Below are 12,974 nucleotides of genomic sequence, written 5' to 3'. Positions count from 1 at the left end.
TGCTTCCCTTGCCCTTGTTTCCTAGCCTACACTGTCCCACATACCCTCATGAAACTACAACTTTTCTGCTTGCCTTTCAGAGGCCACAGATTTACACATCAGTACAGAAGAACCAAGTAGGATAGAGTCTTGCCTAAGCCAAGCCATCACAGAAGTCTAAGCAAAGTGGCCTGCAGGGCTTACAAGAGACCTGGTTTCTCCCAGGGTATTTCCAGGATATGTCTAAGGCCCAGAATCTACCTGAAAAAAACTTCTCAGAGCTCAATTCCACATGTTTCAATAAATTTCCCTGACCCTTTAACCCCATCACTACAGTCCAGCCTCAGATTCTTTTGGGAGAACAAACAGCTTGTATATACTCTAAGCTTCTGCCTATTATTAGTATTACCTGACCTATCTCCCACACAGACAGAGACTACATAAAGAATCTTAAATAATTTCATTTAAAATTTCCTTCTTCAGATTACTTGTCACCAACAATGGCATGAAAATATGGTCAGGAGGGCAAAAGCAACCTCATATATCAAATTAATTGCAGCAGAAGTAGTTTTCCAAAACTCCAAAAATCAAAATATCTTGTTTGCAAAATTCTATTACACCACCAAACTTTTCTGTGAAGGTACATAGGTAGAAGAAATTGTGATAAACATTATTTCTGTTTGGCAATATATTTACAAAGGCCTACTTATCTAGTATCAAAACCCTAGCAAGCTTATATACGAAGAGAACTGGTTTAAAATTAATTGAATTACAGACAGAGGAAACTAATAGACGTCAGTAAGATAATTTGAGAAATTGCCTGAGCAGCATGTCTTCTTCATATACTTTAACTGCTAAGAAAGGAAGGAACTGGTTTTCAGTGTCTGTGACTGCAATTTCACCCCAGGGTTGCTAGGCCAGATATTCAATGTACTACCTCTAGACCAAATTGCCAGCAACAGGTTGGCTAGTGAAAATTTCAGGCTGCTAATGATTTGTTTGTTTTGACAAAGAATCCCAACATAGTGATGAGCAACCTGAACTTCACAGTGATCGGCAAATCCTAGTACTGTACCACTGCAGACGAGAACAGACAGCATAGGTTTGATGTTAATGGAACATGAAAAGCAACTCTGTCACACCAGTGTTTCTTCAGAAGCAAACCACATCAGTGAAGCAGCAGAACAGCAGTGTTTCTGTAAGAGGAAGCACAGAACAGCTACCAAAGCACACGCTGACTGCGGAGGTGACTGACAGCAGGAAGGAGCCCAGCAGCTGCCCCATTCCAGCTGGGTGGAACACCTGCTGACTCCCAGGTTTCTTTTCCACAAGCACTAATCTACACTCTGTTCAACTTCTGAGCCATTTAATGTAAATTATTGCCTGTTCTTCATGAAAAACCCTTTCACTAAGTGATTTTTGCCAAAGCCAGGTGTGACTCCACGCCCAACTGAGAGGCAGTGTAAAATTGCATTGTTCTACTAAAGAGCTTTCTGGCAAGTCACCTGTATTCTTTGGTTCTGTCCCTTCCCTTGCCTTGTTTCTCCCTCCCACTCCAAGGCTTTAGAAAAATCTGCACAGCTTGACACTGCTGCACCAGCTGCTTGCTAGGAAATGGATTCACAGTTCTACAATATCATCAGTCTAATACTCTGTTCCAGTATCATCAGTCTACCAAAGGCAGGAAGGAATATCCTGCCTGGATGCACTGCTACTGATGAAGTTTAGCTCCTAGATATGGCTTTTGCGCATTAATATGGGAGTTGAACTGAAAATACCTTGCAATACATTTTGCTATTTTTTATGAATATTACTTACATTAATCCTATAACAAATCAGAAGAGATTCCTGCTGAAATTCACACTTAAAACTAGTATGACACTGAAATAAAATCAGCAAGTTCAATACAATCCTTCTGGGTATCTGAGAAACAGGTATCTGACATTATTGCAATAGATTTATTTAAGGATTTTAATTATATTAAATAAGGGTTAGTAACTGGATATTTTCCCGCAATGACTCCTAAAGATTTTTCACATACATATTGAGTTACTTAGAAGCACTAAAAATGCACACACAAACCTGACTTACTGCAAGAAATGTCCTTGTGTTGTGCCTGTGTAATGGACTTTATGGTACTAAAATTTATTTACAGATTCATGATGATGTGCTGTTGGACTATTTTTAACCACAACTATTACAATGTAATACCAAAGTCAATTGATACTTTGGAAACTTCCACAGTGAAGTTTAGTGTAAGAATGATGCTCTAATTTTAGTAACAATTAATATTAACTCCATGTATTTTTTTTCTCCTTGTGCAGTTATTTTAACTCTGCCCTGATATTAGAATTATCTGGTTAATTTCAAACCTAGTAAAAGAAAACCTAATGCATCAACCGTAACTGTAGTTCACAGGTTCACGCTGAATTTTGTCATCAATTTCTGCTCCGAAGTTCCTGTTGTTTTCACTGCTTTGGCCGGGAGGAAATGTGAACCCAAACTATTTCTTACTGCAGTGAGGTTATGCCACTTGGCACTGGCAGGATGTTCCACCTGCATCCTTGTAACCTAACCCATACAGCATAATTGCAACTGCAGTTTATTAACTGTTTGTTCAGCTGGTATGCCTGTACCTCCTTGCACCTCCACCTTGCAGACCTCATACAATCACAACCAGAACATCTTGTGAAACCAAAAATAAATCTACCACTGCTGCTCTTATCAAGAGATAATAGTTTCATTGTGAGTTAACAATAAAGTCAGCCTACCCTTTCTATTATCTTTCTATTTAAGTAAAACAGAACACTAACATATGATTTTAAAATCACAGAAGCATTCATCATGCACAAGTCTCTCCTCAGCCCCTTCATGTGTGAATCAAAGATCTGAAACAGAAAGTGGGATGGAAAAAAAACCACAAGAATACATCTGATCTTTGTCATCTGAGCCCACATACTGAAATGATACCTAAATGCAAAATATTCACCTGCTACTAAAAATACACCCTTGACAATGCAGAGGTCAACCACTCCATCCCTTCTTGGGTTGCAGATAGCAATGAGCTGGCCTTTCTTTGCAGATACACAGCTGGAGAGGTGTGCAACTCCTAACAGCTGTGCTCTGCTGTGCATTTGGGAAGACAGATGGAGTCTTGATATCAATGGTGGAGCCATCTAAGTTACACACTGTTTCCCCAGCACAGGGCAGGCCATGATATTTGAAGTTCAGACCCACTGGAGACAAAATTATTTCAAGCTCAGGCTTTGCACAAAGCCAGTCGCAGTCTCCAAAGCATAGTGAAATTCTGCAAGTGGTGACAGATTTTTGGAAGGAGAGTAAGAAACAGAGACTGCAGAAACAGGTTAAATCGTCTTTGGCTGCTTTCCTGTCATACAATAAATCTACTACTGATTTCTGAGATGGGGGGAGAGATGGGGGAAGAGGTAAATCATATTTGAACAAAGCCAAGAAAATCAGCTAAAATGAATGGGTCATTTGCCTGAGTAAAAGCAGCAGGGCTCTTTCTGGGAATAGACTTTACTACTCACCTGCTCAGAATACAATGATTCCAGCCCCAGTTACAGACAGGTGGCCAAACATATTTCTCAGCCTCTTTCTGGTTTCAATGTTCCACAACTGCCAATCCAAAACAAACAAGAAATAAAAATTTGACAGCAGGAAGAAAGAAAAATTCATTCCCCTCATTTGTTTACAATTTTGGCCACTCCCCAGTTCTGAATTGACATAGGGAAAACTTCAAGCTCATTTATTTCACAAGTAAGACCATGAGTACTTCCAAATTTCAATACCTTTATCAGTGATGCAGAAGTCAGACTGAATTGAAGGGGTACATACCTATGAGTTTAAAGCTATTTATTTACATGTCAGTCTTTGTGAGTTCATACATGGAAGCACTGTACTTCATGACTGCAGCAGGTAGGGCCAGTACTTATCTTAGCATCTCAGCTACAGTCACACAAAATCCTCTTGTTAGTAGTAGTGTCACATAACAGTAGGTACAGATAAATGTGTATAATCAGATTGAAGTCAAATTCTCAAATGTGAACCTATAAGGAGTGTTTTGAATTGAACTGTAAAGACATTGACTGCTAGAGTGATCTTAGCAAAAGACATACAAGAAAAACATAGCCTGTGCTAAACAAAATAATTTAATGAGAGTTCCTCTTACTGATGGAAGGATAATCTGACTGTCACTGGAAAACTGAATCATTAATTCAGCCGTCGGCTTTTTTGTTTTAGGATCTTCATTGCATGCAGCTAATTCTGGATGTCACTAGGTCTGGATGTTCAGTAAGGTAGGTTATGATACTGGGAAGTGCTACATATGTTTTCAGCAGAGTTCTTCTGTAGTCTAGCAAACCTTTTCCATTTGTTTCCATTAAAAAAAAAATCAGTATCAAATAGTTTGGTAGCCACTTTAGCTAAAAAATGGAGAAAGACCAAAAAAAATTAAATTATCTAGTACTTCCACTTCTCCATCACTGATCCAAACTGCAAGGCATATTCCTTTTTTATCCAAGCCAGACATGAAATGTGTTTGGAACTGGAATTCAAATCAGTGCCTTCAATGGCTTTCAAATCAAAAGTTTATCCATTCCAGATATGTGCAGCAGGTCCTACATTGGCAGCAATGAGATTCTCAAGGCTCCAGCCCAGCATGTTTAGCTCTAGAAGAAAGCTACTAAAAATTACTGCAAAAAAACAGTAGATAATTAAGCTGGGGTAAGGGGAAGTATGGTTTGAGGGAGAGAGAAAAACATCTAGAGGGAATTTTTGAGGGAAAAACATCTAGAGAATTCTTCTATGAAGCCTTTACTGGCAAGCATTCCACTTACATGAAGGAGAATATCTCTGACAAGCCCAGGTCTTTGTAAGTCTAATCTCCTCAAGTGTGTATGTTTACACGGCAGCATCTGAGTTACAGTTTACCCACTAGAATTTTTTAATCTCTCACCCAGGATTTTACATTGCCAATCACTCACCCTAACTTCTTCCACCAGAAATGAGGCTCCTTCTCCAACAGATACAGACCCAAAAACACCCTTGTTCCAAGGTAATTCTTGTGACTGAAAAAGACATAAGACAGAGTCTATATGGTACGGTTTATCCACCATCTTTGAGTTAATAGTTACATTTACCCTGCAAATGGTAGGGGAAAATTCAAAAAGTTATTAAGGAAACTCTGCTCCTCATCTTCAGGGCTAACTCAGCAAATGGATGGTGGGAGTACTGCTTCCATTGTCCCTGACACTGAGCACATTGTGCTTGCAACTTACAAATCTCTGTAATAATTAGCTCCAGAACACCCTGTTATGTCATGCAGGTCAGCAGCAGATGGTGTACAACATTTAATACCAAACCAGGACATTCTCATTTTGCATGACCCCGAAGCAAAGAATGTGCTACCATAATCCAAGGTCTGGCATCTTTTTTTGGTAACTGAAATTTCTCTGGAGAACAGCTGAATCCATCAACCTGTTTAATTATAGACCTGACTGTTGCAGCAGAAATCATTTCTGTAGACCACTGTTGATAATGTTATCAGTCTTGGGGCATATCTTGTGCATTATCAGTGTATATCATACCAGCAAACCGTCATCCTGTTCATGGATATGCATGAACACTTGCAAAACTATGTTGAAAAAAACTTTCCAGGGACAATTATAAACACATACACATAAATAGTTCGTTAGATCTTATGAAGTGCTCAAAATCTTCAGACCTGAGATTTATGTGTGTAACTTTTGAGTGTTTAATTTTTGCTTCCTCTGCAAAAAGACATAAGTGAGAATTTACAAGGTGTCACCCAAACCACAAATGATGTCACTGCTATCTTCCAAAAAAAGATATTTCAAAGTCCATTCAATGAAACTGCTGCTGTGGCTACTGGCTACTAGCCAAGGCTGATCGCTGAAACATTTAACTTAATTTTAAGTGGAGGTAGATCTATTTGATTTGAAAGTTGTATTGAGATCTATAGCTGAAGGAAGCTGTATGAGAGTTATGTCCTGCAGCTTTTCCATTCTATGTGAAGGGGACATATAACCATCTTTCTTGAAACACACAGAAGAATTCACAGTTTTTGAAAAGAAACAACACATTGGAGGAATTAACTTAATCATTGCACCAGTCAGTAGTATGCAGCCTCACTTCTTGCTCCAAAGGTGTGGATGGCTTCATGGTGGTAACACTCCTAACTTCATTTTGGGTCCCCTCTTGACATCCTGCATTTGAAGATTGATCACACACAAATCAGTAACACAAAAAAAACACCACCATTTTTTCTAAGGCCTATGCCTTTCACATTCTCATTATATTTGCCTCTACACAGCTCAGAGGAGGCTTGAAGGGCCTAATTTATCCTGGTTAGGCTCAAAACAATAGACACACTAGACTTAGGTAGAGGCCACATTTCAACAGCTTTTTGAAACCTCCATGCATTCAGCCAGGTAGAACTGAGAATAGGCTCCACTATATTTTGTTTAATGATTAATATAAAATATGGTGTTTTTTCTCTTTTTTTGCCTTTTGCAGAATTTGCTAGCAGCAGATTTGTTCCTGTGTGCTCTCCTGCTCCGAAATACAGTAATTAATTCTTTTACTCTCTGGGGTTTATTTCCCACAAATGTCTGTCCCACCGACACCTAACCACAGGAAAAGGTTTTTAAAGCAAACGCCCTTTGATCACACCACACTGAGCTCATGACAGCATGGTAACGAGAAACAAAAGCCAATACAGGTGTGAGAAAGAAGAGTCATCTTTTGTGGTCACTGTCTACATTAGGCTGCAAAGATTCCTCAGCACTATGAAAAAAAGCCAGATCATTAGTGTTTTGAATGATTTAATACTAGATTTTTATGTATAAGAAATTACATTGCTATAGTGCATAGAGCAAAAAGCTGAAGACCCACATTTTTAAAATTTTCTCTGTGTTTTAATTTCCTTCTTCAAATTATTCCCCAGAGGGTAGTAATTACAATGACTCTTAAAAGTTTCAAGGGCAGAATATGATATTTATCTCTACAACTAACCTCTTTGGTTCAAAAAAAGAATTCAACACTGATAAAATGTTTGTACTCAGTAAATATACACATACACATCCTTCATAAAATTTCAATGACAGTTATGGAAAACTTACATCATAAATCCATTCCATACTCTGTCCTTAACCTTATCCCCTATTCCAAAATTCAGTTGGACAGACAGCAATTGTTTCTCCTCTTAGTTGTAGTATTCCTTCTTTCTAAAGATGAGCAACTAGATTACAGCAATTTCCTTCTGTGTCTAAAATTCTCTGGAGTTAATTAAGAAGGTTTTGCAGGAACGACCTCAGGTCTGCGCAATGGGACTTGTAGCACTGCATTCTAACCCTAAAAATGTCTAACATTACTGAAATGAAACTTTGCAGTACAGAAAAAACTATATTTCTAATATCTAGATTATTTTATTACTTTTGAAAAAAATTTCAAAGGCTTTCTGAATCCCAACAAGTAAAATAATTCATAAAATTTAGGGCACATAATTGTAATATTCAATGAATAATAACATTTCTGAAAGTCTGTATATAATTTTCTTCTGTAGTGCTGGTAGCTGGTAATACACAATGAGACATCTCCAACTCATTTCAGGATTCTCTTCTCTTGTGAGTAATTCATCTACCCCAAATCATACTGTTTACCCTTTCAGCTTTAACCACCTACTTCATGGGTACATTAATATGCACAACAGGCATGTTAATATGCATAACAGGCATATGTTAACAGGCATTTCTTAGTGGAAATTAAATTTCATTGTGCCATTTTGTTATTTTGCCTGGATAGTAGTGAATATCACTGACTTTTGATAAGATTTTGGCACTCACATGGCTGTGTCAATTCTCAAAATGAGACTCAGGAAGTGACAAGTAGTCAGTACTGTCCCATCAAACTACTCAATTAACAAGTAGATGGGTGACATCAAACCTGGTATTCTTAAAGCCTATATTCATCTGTCATCAAGGGAAAAAAACACTGGGATTTTCCCCTATACTGTTGCTATTAACTGCTCTGAAATGAGGCTTATTTGCACTGAGGAAAGCAAGGAAAGAAAACACAAATCTATCACATAAACCCCAATTTCTTCTACAAGGGTTGAAATCCAGATTCATAAAGAGAAATAACCAGAGCACCAAAACAAATCATCTGTCCAAGACAGAAGACACCTAAATATTAGTCTGATATTCAATGAACTGTATCACACTCAAGTAAGTATGGGAATACCTGTATAATTTCTTTTCAGATTCCCCCTGTTTTCAAATCACTTGATCATTCACACCCCCTAATTCCCAGTCATTCATAGGACATTTTATGTAGTAAATCACCAACTCCACCACAGATGAAACCACTGCTAGGGAAAGTTTGGCCTTTCCCTGCAGGCAAGAGCAGCAAAACTCCACTACCTCTGCATGCCCTGATCTCATGTACTCCACAGTCCATACAACATACATCCCCTGCCCCTTCCACAGCACAACCCTATACTGCTTGATGTGTTCTGAAACAGAAAAGCTAAAGGAAATTAATGTTTTAGGACCACCAGTGTATCAGATGGGGGCCAAAGGAGGGCCAGGGGTTAACCACACTGAAAAAGCTGGAATACTGTGTTCAGAGTTTGTGAGAACTCTAGAAATAGCTGTGGGCAGGTAGCTCTCAGCCACTTTGTATTACTCTGTTACACTTACTGGAAGAGGTAGATGCACTTGCTTTTCCAGTGTAGATGCAGACTGTACTATCTTGTTGTTCAATGTGCCTGAAAATTGGAAGGTACCTTTCCAGAGGCAACTAGTATTTTCCCAGACCTACACATCACCACTTTCTGCAATGCTATATCCAACCTCTGGGACCATTGGAAGCTAAGCTGAAGTGAAAACTTGCCTGAATTAAGAAGTCAGTTGAAAAACATATTTAAATATTGTGGACAACACCAAACCCATCAAAGGACTCAATAGTCATTACATAAAAGCCTCAAAACAGCCTGTCTCTGGGATGGGAAATGAATAACAAATACAGAATATCATGTTCAAATCATATTGCTCTAACCTGAGAGACTCAAGATATTTTTCCTTCCATAAAACATGGTTTCACTGCTAATGATCACACACACTTTAACAAAGCTCTTTGAAAAGGCCACCTTAGCAGTGGAAGAAGGTCCAATCCTGGAGTTACTGCCTGGGTCACCTGTCAAACCTTAGTGACCTCTTGTCCTCTTCTGAACTGGCATTTGGGCTACTGTTATGAGCTTGCAATGACATTTCCTGGATGCTGTCAATAAATCTGCCCGTGAGGGAAGAGCAGTTCTGTGGTGCACACACTGCAGGGCCATTGATTACAGCATCACACCCCCTGGATGTCAGAGTCCTCCCTCAAACCAGGCTCACAGACACTCGACTCCATGATCCCATTCCCTAAACCAGTGCTACAATATAAAGTGGAAAATAGCTACAAGGTATCCCTGAGGAATATGATCTGAAAAATTACATTAACATTTCCTTGGGTATGAAAGAAAGAGATGATGCAGCAAAAATAAGGAAAGAGACATCTGAATCATTATGTCTTTAACCAAGATTCGAAGACTCAGATCAGCTCACATAGACAGGAATATCTTCACCCTAGTTCGTTAAAATTCCTAGTAATATGTATTTCTTCACATATTTCTTCACATTTCTTCTTTGGTCACTGAGATGAATCCTCTGATGCCAATTTTCTGTTTGTTCTGTAATTATTTATATACAGTAATGTGGAAATGCAGTGGATATTTTTACCAGCCATTCAAGATCAGTGAATTCTTTCTCTCCAACGTCTGTGAAATCTGCCCTTCCACGCACAGTCTGTGTCACTCATGCTGCAATCATGACAAGAAAAGTCTTAGAAAAACATAACTGGATAACAGAAGTGTTTCTCCTTTATATATTCCAGCTGTTCTACAGCAGGCCTTCAGCTTTGAGAGGCACATATATGATTTATACAGACAACTTGGCAGAAAGCTAATCACATTGCTTGGATATGTGTCTCTCTAAAATTAGTGCAGACATTTCTGTGGAAAATTGATTGTGTATGCAAGGAAGTAATATTCTGTCCCACAGAGAGACCACACACACTCACTGGTATGTGAGAAGATTCTGTTTTCAACAGACTATTCTCAACAGATCCCATTCCTTTATACTAATAGGCTGCACAAAGTAAATAGTCATTTATTACTGTATTTGAGAAGTAGATTTTCTTATGGATTTAGCCAGGACAGACTTTCAAATGGTTTTAGGAAGAACTTACATTTTGTTCATACCACAACGTATTGCAAAGATGCCCATATCACAATTTAGGAAATGGTTGTAGTCCTGGATCTAGAACTCTGAACATATTTGCTCTAACTCAGTTTCTACATGTAAGTCACAATATAAACCTAGGTTTACACAGAATCCACGTGAACTTCATGAGGTTCAGTAAGCCCAAGTTCAAGGTGCTGCTCATCGCTCAGGGCAACCTCCGGTATCAACACAGGCTGGGGGTGAACAGATTGAGAGCAGCCCTGCCCGGAAGGATTTGGGGGCATGGATGGATAAAAGCTGGACATGAGCTGGAAATGGGCAGTTATAGCCCAGAAAACCTGGGCCACACAAAAACCGTGTGGCCAGCAAATTGAGGGAGGTGATTCTGCTTCTCTGTTCCACTCTGGTGAGATCCCACCTCGAATGCTGTGTCCAGCTCTGAGGCCTTCAACACAAGAAAGACCTGCTGGAATGGGTCCAGAGCAGACCCACAAAAGTGATCAGAGGGCTGGAGCACTCTTCTGTGAGGACAGGCTGAGAGAGATGTGGTTGTTCAGCCTGAAGGAGGGACCCTGGGAAGTCCTTATTGAAGCCTTTCAATATTTACAGGGGGCTGACAAGAAGGAGAAGTACAGACCTTTTAGCAGGGCATGTTGTGATGGGACAAGAGGTAATGGTTTTAAATTAAAGGAGGGGAGATTGACACTAGGTAAAAGGAAGAGATTTTTACAGTGAGGGTGGTGAAGAAGTGCAATATGTTGCCTGAAGAGGTGGTGGATGCCTCATCCTGGAAAACATTCAAGGCCCAGTTGGACAGGGCTCTCCGCATCTTGATCAAGTTGAAAATGTCCCTCATCACTGCAGGTGGTTTGGACTAGATTACATTTAAATCCCATCCAACCCAAATAATTCTATTACTCCATTTGAACAGAGCAACATGTACTCATCTTGTAAAAGACTTCCATTATAAGAAAAAAATGTTTTCTGTACATAACTTCATGGTAAGAGTTTATTATCTCATCAAAAAAGAGCAGTTACATTGAATTTCTCTGTTGGCTAGATTGAACTAAGACTATTAAAACAATTGGGTTGTTTATTTTAAGGGTTCTAAAATTTACTGACTCTCCAATCAGTTGATGGAGGAGAGTGAGAGCAAAGAAAGCATTGTTTCCTCTTGAAAGGAAGAATTTCAAGACTAGTTTGTTTATTAAGAAAATTAAGTGATTGTCCCAAGAATCATATTTCCCAGAATGGTACAAAAGCATGTTCTCTTTCCAACATCCAGAGATGTTCAAGAGTATCACTATTACAAAGCATCAGACAACAACCCTAATTAGTCCATCAATGCTGACATCACCTCCTTTTGTTAGAAGTTCAGCTTAGTACCCTCGTAGAAACTTCTCAATTATATGAATTAAGGATTACAAAATGCTATAAAAAAGACTTTAGGTATGCTTTTCTGAAGCAAATTCACTCAATAGTTATGGTCAAAAGAGTAATTGTGTGAAAGCAGCTACTAACCTCTTCATATAACTTTGGAACTGGTGCAATCCATGGAAGGAAAGAACAGGAGAAATTGTAATCACTGACTAAAAATTTTCATCTTAATATTTGAACAGTCCCAAGGAGATAGCAGTAAAGTAGAGAAGAGATTTTGAGTGTCATATTATGGTAATAGATTTTCTAATGCAAGTACCAATGCTTCACACAAGAAGTCAATTTTGTACTGAAGAGAAACTTTTTCACTAATGAAGGCAGGTAGCTGAAGTATAGACTTATGGTCCAAAAAGGCATGGATACTGCCTTAAAAAAAAAATTGTGTGCCAGTGTTTACTACAAAGAATAAACTGATAAAATGTACAGCAATAGAAAATAACACTTAAACAGGAAGTGTTCTGAAGTCTTTGTTTCACATGTTAAGCAGATTCCTTGTGTTCTTTCAACCTTGATCAAAATCTGACCACCTATTTTCACAACAATATTCTCAGAAAGGTACTTTTTGGTAACTTTTTTGTATTTTTTTCATAGCACCTCATTCTGTCTGTGTGATAAAACCAACAGCTACATCCTGAAGAACTGAAGCAATTATCTTCTACACACACAGTGCTTGTTAAAGCAAGTGGAAAACTGAGTCATTCATGTTCTTCATGGATATTTATTTCAGTATATGCTTTCTCTCAGAGGTAACAAACCCATCTTGGGGACTTCATTAGTTTAGTTTTGATTTTAGTTTACAGGATAATAGCCTAGAGAAAAAGAAGAAAAACTGAATCAAATAAGCAATAAAAAAGTTACTCCTAACTTTTCTCCATCAGACATTTCCTAAATGGACCTTCTCATGTTACTGTTATCCATGTCAATAAGGTAGTACCCTCATAACTGATTCCAGGCCAAAGACAAAGCAAATATCCTGTCTGTGCATTTGAATATGGCATAACTCACCTTTTCTGTTTCAGCTCTCCTGGTATTCCTTCCTTCCAAACCTGTTGCAGCATGACTGCTAGGTAGAGTAGTTTTTGTCATAGATAATTTCTTAGGCATCTGAGGTGTTACTGTAAAAACAGTTTTAATGGAAAAAATTCCCTTTAATAATGTGCATGGGAATATATGTCAAGCACTTTTTAGAATAGCACTGACTATGTAAGAGAGTACTCAGAAAGCAGATCTGCA

The 12,974-nt window shown here is 38.5% G+C and overlaps 1 protein-coding gene across 1 annotated transcript; it reads right to left on the bottom strand.

Annotated features, from left to right (window-relative positions):
* Positions 1-833: 833 nt before the first annotated feature.
* CDC20B (cell division cycle 20B) lies at positions 834-11,133 on the bottom strand. The gene is given in 8 exon segments (XM_066569764.1): positions 834-1,056; positions 3,531-3,555; positions 3,558-3,618; positions 4,469-4,512; positions 4,515-4,668; positions 6,118-6,227; positions 8,807-8,891; positions 11,035-11,133. Coding segments are annotated over 8 exon segments (801 nt in total).
* Between the last annotated feature and the right edge of the window lie 1,841 nt (positions 11,134-12,974).

Source organism: Molothrus aeneus, chromosome Z (genome assembly GCF_037042795.1).
Source record: "Molothrus aeneus isolate 106 chromosome Z, BPBGC_Maene_1.0, whole genome shotgun sequence".
Classification (NCBI taxonomy): Eukaryota; Metazoa; Chordata; class Aves; order Passeriformes; family Icteridae; genus Molothrus; species Molothrus aeneus.
Note: the sequence above shows the minus strand (reverse complement) of the source record. Positions and strands in the feature narration are given on the sequence as shown.